This window comes from Tribolium castaneum, chromosome 6 (assembly GCF_031307605.1).
Source record: "Tribolium castaneum strain GA2 chromosome 6, icTriCast1.1, whole genome shotgun sequence".
Lineage (NCBI taxonomy): Eukaryota > Metazoa > Arthropoda > Insecta > Coleoptera > Tenebrionidae > Tribolium > Tribolium castaneum.
In genome coordinates, this window is record NC_087399.1 from 9,268,002 (window position 1) to 9,282,659 (window position 14,658).

Below are 14,658 nucleotides of genomic sequence, written 5' to 3' on the forward strand. Positions count from 1 at the left end.
TTTAAAAGAGAAACTTTTTGAATTTAGCTAGATTTTTAGGGATGTAATAAGGGGAGAACGTGCGCCGGGGACGCAATTTTCGTTTGGTAGATTCGACATATCAACAGAAACGTCCATGCAATAATGTTTGTTTTTCGGTAACACAGTGTATTTTCCGGCCAGTTTGTTTGGAGCGTCCCCCTCGTCGATTTTCCTCGATTGTTACCGAGATTTCGGCAAAAATACGGCTCGATTTGCGCAATAAAACCGCTTCGAAACTCCAGGATTTTGCTTTTTGTTGTATAAAAAGAGTTGAGTTGTACCCATCCGTCCTAATCGTGTAAGTATTAAATTGTGAACGTGTGGCAGAGTGAATTAACGCCTATACGATAACATAGCTGTATTTTTGCCTTTTCGTCTATTTAAAAAGCTCGACTCTGATCGAATTATAAAATTGAAAAAAGTTGGGTTTATAAATAGTTCACTGCCACTATATGCAACTTGTAAATAATTTCGTTCGTTTGTTTTCAAATTATTTGATTAGTGTTTTACTTTGCTCACAGATTTGATAAACTAAAACGACCTAAATTCCTAAAATTGTAAATAAAATTTAATAGAGTTAAGGATATACAGAGAATTTAATAAAGATAATTGCATATCACGATATGAAAATGCCCCATTTTCCCACTCCTTTGTTCCCGCCGACCCGACCCTTGTATAAACTCTTATACGAGATATATTTTCATAATGTGTGCAATTAAATGACTAATATTTTGAAAAATATACGAAAATCTGTGAGTAAATCAAAATATACTGATCTGATGTACGTACTGAGTACCAATTTGAAGGTGTGGAAGATTTTAAATCTGTAGGGTTGGCTGCATTGCAGCCGATCTCGCATTCTATATTGTACCTAGGCGCATAATTTGCATAAATGAAATAAATATAAATATTCACAAAGTGCCAACGGACTCATTTCACCCACACTTTTTTACAGCCATTTCAGGAATAATGCAATAATGTGACACCGAATTTTTTTGTTGGAGAGGATAATCATTTAAGTTGAAAATTTACATACATTGCCTTGTAGGCGATAACATAAACACTGTTAACAACTGATCCTACAACTGTTAAATAATTTTCCAAGTGTTTTTCTAGTTTCAGGATGTTTAGAAAATGGAAATCGGTGAGTAAATTGCTTAGTAATACTACTTTTTTGTTTTCGTAATTTTTGCTGTCCCGTCCGTTATCTTATTTCTTAAAACATGAAGCAAGAATTTTTAATTTCCAGTGTCTTATTTTTATATTTTAAAGTCTACAGGGTGTTCTATCTAAACTCCACATAAGGGTAGTTCCAATAATGATAGTCATCTGAAAATTTGTATAAAACCATAATTTCTTAGGTCCTGCTTAATAAAAATATTTTCAAGATGGTGACACTTCCGGTTATACCGGAAGTCGCTATGAACTTCCTTATTTTAAATAGAAAGCTATATTTTTTAATGCGTTTTTGGATTACTAGTTACTTTAAGTTAGTTTTCATAAGTTTTTCCTGTACCTAAATTTAGCCGTTTACAAAATATTTAGGGTTTTTTAAAATTTTGATAATCTTTTTGAGCTCATCTGAAAGAGGAAGCTTAAATCTTTCTTTGGGTGCTTTTAAATTTCTAAAGAAAGATAACAAGCCCCAAATTTTTAAAGTTAAGTTTACAGAGTTTAAGCACCCATAGCTTAATTTTTTAAAATGAAATGCTACAAGTTTTATTTCATTAAATCGTTGAGAATTTAATTCTGCATCGATCTGTATTAGCATTCCCTATACTTATGTTTAATAATTTTCAAGTTACAATAACTTTTTGTTAGGATTGAGAAATTAATTATATCATAGGCCTTTTCTCATAGGTTGCCATGAAAACGAGAGAAAAAATGTGAGAAATTAAAGTTTTTCAAACCGCCATTCAATGAATTTATTTTGTTTTCAAAGGACGGATAACATAATTTTGAACAGAGTTTGTCGTTTGTTTAATCAGAAATATTTTTATGGCAAATTATGCAAAAATAGCTGTGGAAATTTTTTACAATGTCAAAAAAACCAAAATAGCTTGCAAATTATCACAGATAGATATAGGGAATGCTAATACAGATCAGAAAAAATTCTACTCCATCTTGTAAAATAAAAATTGGGTCATCTCATTAAAAAAAAATGAAGTTGTGGGTACTTGAAGTTGTTCAAACTTAACCTTAAAATTTTTTGGGTTTATTAATTTCTTTTCCGGTTTTGAGCACACTGGAGACCAGATATAGGCTTTCTCTTTTAATTCTCCAAATACGATTTCGAAATCTCTAACCGGAAGCGCCGCCATCTTGAAAATATTTTCATTAAGCAGAACTCAACGGATTATGACTGAGTACCAACTTTCAAATAAATATCTTTATTAGAACTCTCCATACTCTTAATGTAACATCCCCTGTATAATAATTAAAACCTATCTGTATAATTTTTTTGTCCCGTCCGTCATGTGACAACAAAATGTAAATTAATCAGAAGTCGTTACACATTGCCTTATTCTTCGGTTTCGTGGTTTCAAAACTTTCAATTGTTGGAATTAGTGCCTTTTAAATGAACAGAATTTTAACGATTATTCAACGATAAAAATGTGTCCCGTCCGTCATCAATTTGTATTTTTTTTCCTGCTCATGTTTCAAATTTTACAAATGTAGCTCCAATTGCTTCTAAAGATACTGTTCGTAAAAACTGAAAGTAAAATTTAAAAATTTGTGCAGTGTCCCGTCCGTTAAAATTAAATGGCTGTTTACCAAAAAATTACTCCAATTTTTATTAGTAGCTGTTACACACAAAACTAAGCCTAAACGACGTAACACAAGTGTTAATCAATTTGTATCAGGTTCGTCGATTTTATGAGGACCTGGACCTTCGTTCACCTTCTCTCTCACTGTCTTGTACGTGGCTCGCATCTCGTCAAGAGCCTTGCCAAGGCCTGTCTTGATCTGGTTGAATTCTTGAGATACTAAGGATAATTTACCGAGAAGGAAGTTCAGGTTCTCATCGACTTCGGTGATGCGGCTTGTGATTGTACCCACCTAAGAAAATTACTAATTGAAAAAAAAACGTAACTAATAACAAAAATAATTAGTCGTTAATTAGCACTGCAGCTGAGTAATGCACATTTATGTCTGAAATCCTATCTATTAGATAATTACACTGGTCGCGAGCCGCATTTTAATTAAATTCGCATTCTTCAAGTTCCCTGTTTTTGTTGTTCATTACGAGGAAATGCGATAAAAGACAATACTAAACACAGAAAAGTACTTTAAAAAAAATTGCAAACTTGTCGTTTTCACATAGCCTTGACCTTGCCTGTTATCGCCCGAATTGATGAACGTTTGAAATAAGGAAAGACGATTTGTTTACATTAAGGGGGCGATAAGATGTGTTGCACTTTCATTCAAATCAAAATATTTTTATTTGTGGAAAAAATTATCAGCACGTGTGGTCAATGAATTAACACAAACATGTGGGTGCTGTATCAAGGATTAATCATGATGAAAATTAATGTTTTAGTAATTAACACAAGAATTTGAGAAAAGATGTGTTTATGCCAATAATAACAAATTTCGTGGCGATAACCTAATAAATTTGTTCTTTTAGTTGTTTGTAAATATTTTTTATTTATGTCTGAAACTACTATAAATCACAGCAAATTTAAAAATTTATTGCTGATTGAAACATTTGCGCAATGTCGGAATAAATAAGTGTCATCCGTGAAAATAGATCGTTTATTATCGTAAAATAATGAATTTTATTTTTCATAAACACTTATGGCACGAGCTGGAGTTGAAATAATGGTACTATAGATTATGTTATTAGGTGTAAAAGTGACACTTTATATGGCGAAACTGAACAAATAGTTCACGTGAGACACAAGGTATCATTTTCTCTTCGAATAACATAATCTATTACCTGTTATTTCAACTACAGTACGTGTCATAAGTTCATAAGACTCATAAGTGTCTTTGAAATAAAAGAAAAAGATGTGGTGATAACCCACTTAATTTGTTTTTTTAGTTATCTGTAATATTTTTATTTATGTCCCAAATTAAATTAAGTTTGCATTGTAACATTTTTTGATTAAAAAATTTTTTGGGTTCAAATTTTGTACAAATTTATTCAATAATTTTCAAATTTTTTTAATTTTATTTTCTTTTTTGACTTTCTTTGTTTTATTTTTTTTTTAATTTTTTATGGTATATTTTTGTTCTTGATTCATATTATAAGCGGCAATTGTTTTTTATATTTTTTTGTGAAATTAGCACGAAAACATTTGATATGACAGCAATGGCGGATTAGGGGTGGTTCCAGGGAGCCAGGACCCCCTCCAAACTTCACTTTTAATTTTTCAATAAATGATATAGAAACCTAATGACAAAATGTGTTTTACATAACATTTTTTAGTTGCACATTTATTAATAAGTTATTACTTTAATAAAATGTTGTAGGAATAAATTGTATTTTATATTCAGAAGTTCTTTTTACGTCCAGAAATTTTTAATACTTGAACTTATACAGGGTCGCTAAAAAGTATGGATACAGCGAAATATTTTCAGAACGGTTTAACACAGCACCTTGAAATTTAGGGAAAAGTTAAAAAGTGTTCAAATTCTACCATATGACATCTTTTTCAATTTTCTACTATCATTTATTCTGAAAATACAAGGCTAACTTGATTTTTTTTTCAAAGACACAAATGGTCAAATTTAATAATTTTTAAAAGAGCATTTTTTTCAGTTCTGTTATGTAACACCACCTTTATTTTTATTAGAAGGTAAAAAATAAAAATTAAAAAATTTAATTCTGAATTTCTGGAAAAGTAAAACTAAGTTAGATTTAAAAATGCTGTGATGTACATTAGCCAAAAATTAAACTTGTGTACAATAATTAGTTTAACAGTGCTACATTTAAGTCAAAGTGAGCTCATAGAAAGCCAAGAAATCAATGGAAATCATTTTGAACTTCTTTTGTAGCATAAAAATCATGTTTTTCGTGTTTAACATATTTTATTATTAAAACGTGTTTTTTTAGTTAAAACTGTTATTGTAACAATTTTTATTAAGTTTTACTTATTTTTTGGACAAAGTTCAAGCGGCAAAGAGCTAACGAGAGATAAAGACAAGATTTCCAAGACTAACGGAATTTTACATTTTTCAAATTTTTTTTAGTTCGATAATATTTTTTAAAGTTTATATTAAATTAAGGTATGCATGTGTTACACTATAGAACTCAGAAAAAATGCTCATCTTAAAAATATTAAATTTGACCCTTCTTGCCATTAAAAAAAATCAAGTTAGCCTTGTATCCTAAGAAAAAAAAAGAGATAGAAAGCATATACCAAATTTCAATAAGTTTTGATAAACAGTTTTTTTAATGTATTTAACTGTATCTATACTTTTAGCAAATCTGTATTCCTGTATACTTAAAAAACTGTAAGTGTTATTGTCAATGCATAAGATCCAATTATTTTAAAAACTTAGCAAAATCTACTAGTAAAAAAACATAATTAACTATTAGCTGTTTCAAAATTATGCAAACGCCGTCACATTTTCTATCAATTAGGTGTTATAAATTATTTATACACTTCAAAAAATTAATAGCTTATGTAATTAATAGTTTCACTGAAAGAAATAATTATTAAAATAAATAACTATTTTACATTTTTATCAACCTTCTCTAAAAAAATATTTTGGAAAAATGCAACGTTGGCGTTTACATAGTTTTGAAACAGCTAATATGTATACCCAAAAATGCAGAAAATATAGAGTGATTTATTAAAATATATATATATATATATATATATATATATATATATATATATATATATATATATATATAAATCACTCTATATTTTCTGCATTTTTGGGTATACATATTAGCTGTTTCATATATATATATATACCTAAACATGCATGGTAACGTTATTTGGGCTTAAATTTTGCACAAATTTATTTAAATATTTTAATATACCGACAGTAAAAGTTTCAGGCCCGGTTTATAGAAAGCTTTGTTAAAATTTAATTCGTTGTTAAAAGTTAACAACACGAATGGTCCAATCAAATTTGTTCAATTTGGTCACGTGATCAGTTAATTACTCATTTAGTTCAAGATTAACTTAATGACGCTTCTATAAACCGACTCTCAGTCAATAGCTTAACCTTCACCATTTTAAAAAAAATTAGGAAGGGCCCCCTCCAAAATTAATTTATGGATCCACCCCTGAATTGGCACGTGCTAGAGTTGAAGTAATTAATATTAGATTATAAAATTAGGAGTAAAACCGACACGTTTTTTCAAATACTTCATGTATTATTTTTACTCTGATGAATAACATATTACTATTTTATTCCCAAAAGAGATTTCCACATCGCTATTACAGCCATTCCTGGAATAATACAACCTGACATCGTAATTTTCAAAATAATTTTACTATGTAAAGTTGCGGTTTATAATTAACGTACTTTCCGACAAACAAAAAAGAAATTAATCAGAAGTTGTTACATATTGCCTTTTTCTTCGGTTTCGTTTCGTGGTTTCAAAACTTTCAATAAGTTCCACCTTTTACTTCAAAAGTAATTGTTGGAATTAGTGCATTTTAAATAATTATATAAAGATTGTTATAAAAACAAAAAATAAAATCCAAAAATTTGTGCAAAGTGTCCGCTAAAACAGAATGGCTGGTAACGACTTTAACTCACTTTTACAATTTTTTCTATTCGGTATTTCAGCAAAAAACGACGATTTTTAAAACTCTTACAAGTCTTAAACATACATAACGTCAGATGTCTTTAACACTATAATTTGTAAAGTTTTTCTCTAAAATCTAGTAAATAGTAAACGACCGCTTCTTATTTGTGTGAGATATTATTGGTAAAATATTAAAAATGGATAATTGCTCGGTAAATTGGTAAAAAATGCGTAGACATAAAAGTAGAACCTTTAATAAAACTGCCACGTTTCCCAACGATTTTTCGTTGTATGACATTATTTTGTTAACTTTGGCAAAATGTATTGTTTGATCTAATTAGGGCTCAACGACCTGTGTGTATAATTTTTCATCTTGAAAATGATTGTTTGTTATTTCTCGTGGCTATAATTAGAGAATTAAACAGTGCGATTTGAGTGCATCCCGTTGGTTGAAACTTAAAAAAACTTACTTTTCCCTTCATGTTGTCCATGACATTGAGCGATCCGTTCACATACTGATCCGTCTGGTTCTGCAGCCTGTTGAGGGTGTCCGTGCTCGCACTCATCTGCTGGTGCATGATCCCAATCTGCCTCCACACTTGGTCAATCTCATGCCCGATTTTCGCCGTCAGATTGGCCAAAGCGCCCGTTTCCTCGTCCAAAACGGACATTTCAAACGTGTCAAACCTCTCACTAATCGCATCGTTCACATCCTTCGAACTCGCTTTGATCAGCTGTTGCATCTCTGCAATGATCTGGTGAACCCCATACTCCACCCTTCGTTTCGTGTCCAAAACACTGTCAGCCGTCTGCATCATCACCGCCTCCACCTTCCCCAAATTCTCGATTTCCGAGCGAAGATTCTGCGAGCTGGAGGCGAACTTCTGCGAGAGTTTGTCCATGTTTCCGGTGATGGTGTCCATGGACTTGGCGATATCCTGGTGGTTGGTGGCGATGTCGTCACGGAGGGTTTGTCCGTCCTTGAGGGTGGTGTTCTGGAGGGTTTCCAGGTCGGTCAGTTTGGGCAAATGGTCGAGTTTGGAGAGAATCTGCTCAACTGATGATTTCTGCACCTCGAGGGCTGAAATTCAGTTAATACACATTTCAATGTTAGGGTTTTCCAATCACCTTGGAGGAAATTCGAATGCCAGTCGCTCTGGTCCTTGAAGTTGCCCGGAACGGCAGGGATCCGGTTGTTGTACTCCGCCAGTTTGTTCTCGTATTTTTCCAGAAGTTGCTCGCTTGAGTTTAACTGGCGTTTGACTTTTTCGAGGTTTTCCGATGATTTGGTGTTCAGGTCTCGCGTATTTTTGTTTTCTTCTTTCATTTTGTTCAAGTCTTTTTCCATCGATTTGATGGTTTCGGTGACTTCGTCGATTTTTCTGCCGAGGTCTTTTTGGAGCTTGTCTAGGTCGGCTTTGGTGATGGTGCCCAGGGGGTCCGATTTGGTTTGTAAGTTGGTCAACTGCAATTTATTAATTACTGGGTGGCTTATTTATTTTTTGTTTGAAATGGAAATTTCATAATTTATACAGATTTGGAACAGTTATAAACAGAGGATTATTTATGGCAAAATGTTTTGATTAAAGTTTATGAACTTCATGAACAGACGGCAATAACCTTGTTTTTGTGTTTTGTATGTTTTTGCGTCTCTCAGAATCAATATTTTTTACGATGTGCTCATATTTGAAAAATCTACTAATTTTTTATGATTCATTTGAACGCGAATTTGTAGTTTACAAGTCGTAATTTTTATAGACTTCCTTTTTTTTTACTGTTTTTACAAGAGTTAGATGTACCGCCAGCAAAAAAATGGGTAAATCGTTGGACTTTACTTGAACAATTATCGACTTCCAGACTTTATAAAAATTTAAAATATAAAAATAAACGTCTGAAAATTACAAGTAAATTAACTAGGAAAACGGATTGTAATTTCGTAAGTCATTTGATTGAATTAGATTATTTAACAGTAAACACTTTTAGCAATAATTATTTACAACCGCACAATCACAATAAGAAAATGTGAACAAGACCATTCAGTGAAAAAGTTTTTTCCGAAACTAAAGAGTTTTCTTTCGAATGCAAATGGGGATTTTTTTCTTTATGCATGTGAATTTTTTCAAAATTTTTCTATAATTCCTTTTAATAAATTGAAATTATACTAATTAATACTCAATCTTTGAAATACAATACATTTTTGAAATATTTCTAATAATGAAACAAACTATGTTTAAATGCTATTTTGAGTAAAATAATCATTTACTATTAAGAAGTAATAAGAATAAAAGTAAATTAACTTTTATTTTTTAGGTTTGGTTTACTTTTTTGCAAAATAAATAAAAGAGACATGTATTAAAGTCTTGAAAGAATTTTTTTATTTTATTAAAAAAGCAGTTTATTTAATGAATGTTTTTTTGCATTTTCGCCTTTTTCGTGTGATTTTGATGAGTCTTTTTTCTTTGCTACCTCGTATCGGAGATCAAAAGTTTCTTGCTTACATGCAAAATTTTATAAATCCGCTAGAAAAATGTTATAATTTGCATAAAATTATTTATAAAATCTCTTAATTTATACTTTTAATCCGTTATTTCTTTCAGAAACCAATTAAGTAAATGCTTGAAAATTTTCATAAATGTAGTCAATTGTATAGACTCTTCAAAAATGCAACTATTTAAACTGTGAAAGAATTTTTTTAAAATTTTTGAAGGTTTCCAAAAAAAGTTGTCAAAAGCTGCCCCACCCTACCCTACATTTTGACGTAACTGTGACATTTGTGGGGTCATTTTTATTATTTTTTAAATTACAACCGTTCTTGTTGTTCACTGTTTCAGATGTTTATCTGAACACATCTTTATTTATATGGTAATAAGAAAAAAAACATTAGAACTAAAATAAAAATTTTAAATGTAAATTTAATAGAATCAAAAAAAATGGTGACACTAAATATGATATATGATAATAAGAAAAAAAACATTAAAACTAAAATAAATTTAAATATAAATTTAATAAAATCAAAAAAATGTTGACAAATAAACACAATAGACTTTTTCTATTTATTCATATCTTATTTTATAATGGGAAATTGTTTTTTATATGTTTTTTAATAATAATTTAATTTTAATAAAAACACTTAGGGCCGGTTTACAGAAAGCAAAATTAAGATTTAATTCAGAATTAAACTCATTCGGATTAAGTAGCCATTAAAATACATTGCCAAGTGCTAAGTTAATCTCAAATAAAAATTTTGATTGCAATTAAATAAAATTGCAATTAAACACGAAAAAATTAAAACTTTTTAACTTTTTCTATTTTATTTTCTGTTTTTTTGTATTTGTTTTTTGATGTATTTTTTCCAGTTTTTTATTTTTACCCGAAAAATATCGGTTGACATTTAAAAAATTTAAAATGTCATTACTCAATAACGAATGACGTCATAAAATGTAGCATTTTAAAAAATTAGATCGATTTTTTTGAAAAATTCTTCATTACAGTGATATGAATTTTAGGCATTACTTTTGGTTCAGTGTGTGTTGTAATATTTTACAACATACAAAAATTGAATAATTGTATACTAACAAAAACAATATTTAATAGTTAAAAAAATAATTTAACTATTTTGTAACTCAACTCATAATGTTATTTTGTTTATTAAGACGATTACCAATTTAACAAAATTTGCTATAGAGATTATTTGGTTACTTAGTGATTTTTATAAGTTTGGAAGTCGGTAAAAGAACTCGTTTGTTATTGGTCCTGGATTTACAGTCACGATCAAAAAGAATGACACCCCTAAAACCGTAGTTTGGCTAGTTTATAAACGAGCTGAATATTGTGTAAACTATCTGGACAGTTTGTAAACTAACCCATTTGTTGAAATTAATGAGCTAAAAGATTTTTGGCGGAATTTTGCTGTCCAGCCCGGTTGGTATTGGTATCATTCTTTTTGATGGTGACTGTACTTATTATCTACTTTAAATAAATAACAAGGAAGATGGTTTTTGCACTTTTTGTTTTGTTTAGAATCACCGCAACCGCAGCTTTGTTCAGATATTATGCTCGATTACAAAACAATCTTCGTAAACCATTGGAATTCGATTATGAGTTGATATTACAGCAAATGCAAATAATAATTACGCATGTGGGAGAATTTTAATTAGATATAAAAAGTGACACTTTTAGTAGTGCAAACGGGTCGTCTTAAAAGATGAATTTTGTAAGAATCGTATTCGGAAATAAAATTACCGTTGGGGGCGCCACTGAGCTAGGTCGAAAACAGTAACCATAAATGGCGGGAAAATGTTTATTCGGATATTTTGAGCGTTGTACGAATTTTGAGGCTTCACAATTATTACATTGCCTATGCGGAATGATTATTGCATCTTTGATGCAAGAAACTTATGTTGACTAATGAGAGATGACGAGGAAAACACGAATAACGAATGACTGTTTGGTTCACTTTCTTTATTGGAAAATTATTACAAAGACATTGAAAAGCCTACCTTTTGGCATAATTTACGTTTAAATGTATCAGCAATTGTTAATCTTTATTGTAGTTTTGTAGATTTACCGCAGCATTTCATGATTTTTTCAGTGGAAAATTCTAACCTAAAATTCATAACACTTCACTAATTTATTGGTTTCTTGAGCCAAACTTTGTGTTCGCTGTGATCCATTACTTATAATCTTTAATTAGACAACTGTTTGATAACACTTTGTAATCAAAATTTAAATATTTTTCACTTTTTATCCACTTTCAAGTTCCAACAATAAACACTTTATACCACGAAAAACTACAGAACCAAAGTCAACGCTAGTATTTACCACCACGTACTTTTAAAGTAATTCTTTCTATTGTAAGTAATTAACACTATACACGCAAAATTGTTGAACAATTCATTAAATGTCAGTTAAATGTGGCATTACGAAAATTTCTTTACTGTTTTCGACATAGTTCAAAAGTCATCACCAGAGGGCGTCTAGTTAATTTTATTTCCGAATTAAATTGCTAATTGTTGTTTTTTTTATTGAACCTGTGATATGCAATAATATCATACTGGTGTCGCATCTAATGATCCAAAATTGGCATTTTGATAAAAATTACAAATTTTTTAGCAGTTTGGCAAAAACAGTGAATTTGATGTTCTTTGTTGTTTTCCAAAATAAATAAATTTTCGATTTATGTCCTACCTTGTCGATGATATCGCTCTTTAGCTTCTCCACAATGATGGGTAGATTCTTTTGAATGTCCTCCACAGTGTCGAAGGTCTTCTGCAGCTGAATCCTCTCCCGATCATCCTTCATCAAAATCGTCTCGACAGCCGCCAGTCTCTGATCTAATCTATTAATCGTCCCTTTAAAGGGCTCCAAAAGCTTGATTCTTTTATCAATTGAGATCAACCCTTTTTTCAATTGTTCCCCGAGCACCCGTTCCCGGTACTCATGCCTTTCCAATTTGTCCTCCGTAGCCCGCACAACATTAACCACTTGAAGGATGGCATCACGGATGTCTTCGTTCCTAAAAAAAAGCATAAAATCTCGGCTTTATCGCCCCATAAACCCACATAAATCATCAAAGTGCATCTTGTGTGCAGTCCAGATGCGAATGGAATATATAAATAAACCCAAGTTCGTTTACCCCCCAAGTGGCGACACTCTTTCGAGTGAAAATTAAGTGATTACGAGCCGACTTATTACAATTTTCCCCATCAAAACCTATTTTTGATACTCACGTGACTGTGCTCCTTCCAGCAGCTGCCGCTGGCCCGGAAGTGGCGGCAAAAATACCGAAAATTAATAGAACAAACGGACGCATCGTCCTAAAAACACAAACACCACAAATCAATTAATGCGAGAACAAATTTAATTATTTCGCGATAAGTTCTGTATCTATGACCCGACCATTCGACCTTTCCACCAAGGCTGATTTACTCTTTCTTCCTAGAAGCGAGATGAGGGTTGGGGTCCGCTCTTTCGGACCCAACTATTAACACTAACAGCCAGATGGCTGCAAATTATGGTGGCGCCCGGGATTTTTTACAAAATTAATTAGTTTGTTTCAAGCGGCGACTTGAAGGAGCGGTTTTTTCCACAGTAATTGAAACTGATGAGCTTTTATAAATCGTTTTTTTTTTTCGTTTCGAAGATTGGGATTGAGTGCAAATTGACTCACCTGTGGATCGGGCCACTCGCGGAAGAAGTGTGTTCTTCTTGTTGCCTTGTCGAAGGGCACAAGAAGACTGATCGGTGCAATTATTCAAAAATAGTACAAAACCACCCTTCAATCACCGCGCTTTGGCCATCTATACGCCAGCATTAGCGAGGTCGAGATTTGTTACAGTTTTCTATAATAAATTGTAAACTGCGTTTAAAAAAAGAACCCGGAATTATTTCTGTGCTTTTAATTAAAATTGTCAAAGTCCGTCTTTCTTATTCTGGAAATGATAAATTTTTGTAGATAGCAATTTGTGAACTTTTTATCTTTTCTACTGCTTCTATTTGGAGTCAAGTTTTCCTTACAGGTTCCTACGCAGGCTACAGTTTTCTTTTTTTTTTGAGCAGTTTTATTTGTTAAAGAATAGTAATAAAGCGATCAGTAATGAAAATAAATTCGATTTTGGTCAGTAGTACAAAATAATAAATAATGAGTATTCAATTAATTTTTGTACAATAAAATCTAGAAGTGATTGGTATATTATTTTGCTCGGTAAAAAAAAATAAACTTAAGTAAAGCACGCTCAGAATATTTTATTAAAATTTGTTCAGTATAAAGTGTCCAGTAAAAAAATCGACTATTCACAGTAGGGGTATTTCACGCGAAGCGGCCAACAATAAAAATTTGACGTCTTGAAATTCGGTCATATTCGGGATAATTGTTCACCTAGAAAGCATGATTGTAAATACATAATGATTTTTTGTATGACACTTGTTTGTGAAAATATTGACTTCTAAAAATTTGACAAAATATGAGACACAGAGTTTTTGGAAGATTTTATTTAAAAAACTAATGCATACCAAAATATTTAAAATAGTGTACTATATACAAAATTCTCTGTTCTTTTTTATTCTGAAATCAGATTTGGAATTTAAAATTTTTTTCGTGTAGAAAACCGAAAGTGAAGTTTTAAAACCAAATTTTAGTAACTAAGACCATTTTTTTAAATTTAGACTCAATACAATCAGCTTATTATAACATTTATTGAAACCATCTATTTTAAATCATCTTTTTATTAATATTTTACTGAACAAGACAGTAATTCAGTTTTCAATGTTTGAGACGAAGACGAAAATGCAGCATCTAAAGACGACTCTGAAGACTTCTGTGACCCCCATGTCTCCCCCTTTCTCCTCTAATGAAGTGTCAGACCCAATAAATTCAGTTTATTGTCAGTTTTTTAAAACACAAGACATTCTCTTTTGAAGCACATTTTTTTAACTGATTATTTCTTTCCACCCTATAACTCGCTTATGGTTAGTCCTCCAAGAAAAATGCATGTAACCGTTTCGTAGGAAATTTTATCAGCTTTAATTTTGGTAGGAAGAGAAAAATTGATAGGAGTAACAATTTCTGAAATATAAGCAAAAATCCAAAAAAGAGTGCTTTAACCTCCTCCCTTTCTTCGAGCTCGCCCCCCATGATTGAGGACTTTTGATATATGTCTATCCAAGTCTAAAGGAAGCTTTTAAAAAAAAAACTCCAACTCTCTAAGAATTTTTTCTACCAATTTGTCTAATTTGACTCGGCTAGAAGGCAAAAAACCGACGTAAAATTTAAGCACAAAAGATGAGTTCGCCACTGGTAACTACATTTAAAAGCATCGAGAAATTAAAAACTTATCGCGTCCAACGCAAAAAAGGCGCAAAAACTTGTGTTATCGCCGGTGAGCCGTATTACGTGCAGTGCAGATTAGTGTGTTCTTGGTTCG

At 31.3% G+C, this 14,658-nt stretch overlaps 1 protein-coding gene across 3 annotated transcripts; it reads right to left on the reverse strand.

Annotated features, from left to right (window-relative positions):
- Nucleotides 1-2,791: 2,791 nt before the first annotated feature.
- On the reverse strand, nt 2,792-13,058 carry LOC656028 (uncharacterized protein). 3 transcript variants are annotated; one of them, XM_064357256.1, is made up of 6 exons: nt 12,906-13,058; nt 12,466-12,552; nt 11,924-12,251; nt 7,865-8,201; nt 7,207-7,817; nt 2,792-3,081 (listed from the first exon to the last, which is right to left on the reverse strand). In XM_064357256.1, the coding sequence occupies exons 2-6, from the start codon at nt 12,546-12,548 to the stop codon at nt 2,872-2,874; spliced, it is 1,569 nt and encodes a 522-aa protein (XP_064213326.1). In that variant the 5' UTR covers nt 12,549-12,552; nt 12,906-13,058; the 3' UTR covers nt 2,792-2,871. The 3 variants fall into 3 exon arrangements, with proteins under 3 accessions (XP_064213326.1, XP_064213327.1, XP_064213328.1); XM_064357257.1 differs by lacking the exon at nt 12,906-13,058 and having other exon boundaries at nt 12,466-12,622; XM_064357258.1 differs by lacking the exons at nt 12,466-12,552; nt 12,906-13,058 and adding an exon at nt 12,298-12,316.
- Nucleotides 13,059-14,658: the final 1,600 nt, after the last annotated feature.

Coding starts and splice junctions, on each gene's coding strand:
- LOC656028 (XM_064357256.1), bottom strand. CDS start 12,548: ATGCGTCCGTTTGTTCTATTAATTTTCGGTATTTTTGCCGCCACTTCC. Junction 12,252..12,465: donor GCTGGAAGGAGCACAGTCAC/GTGAGTATCAAA, acceptor GCTTTTTTTTAG/GAACGAAGACATCCGTGATG. Junction 3,082..7,206: donor TGGACAACATGAAGGGAAAA/GTAAGTTTTTTT, acceptor TAATTTTCTTAG/GTGGGTACAATCACAAGCCG.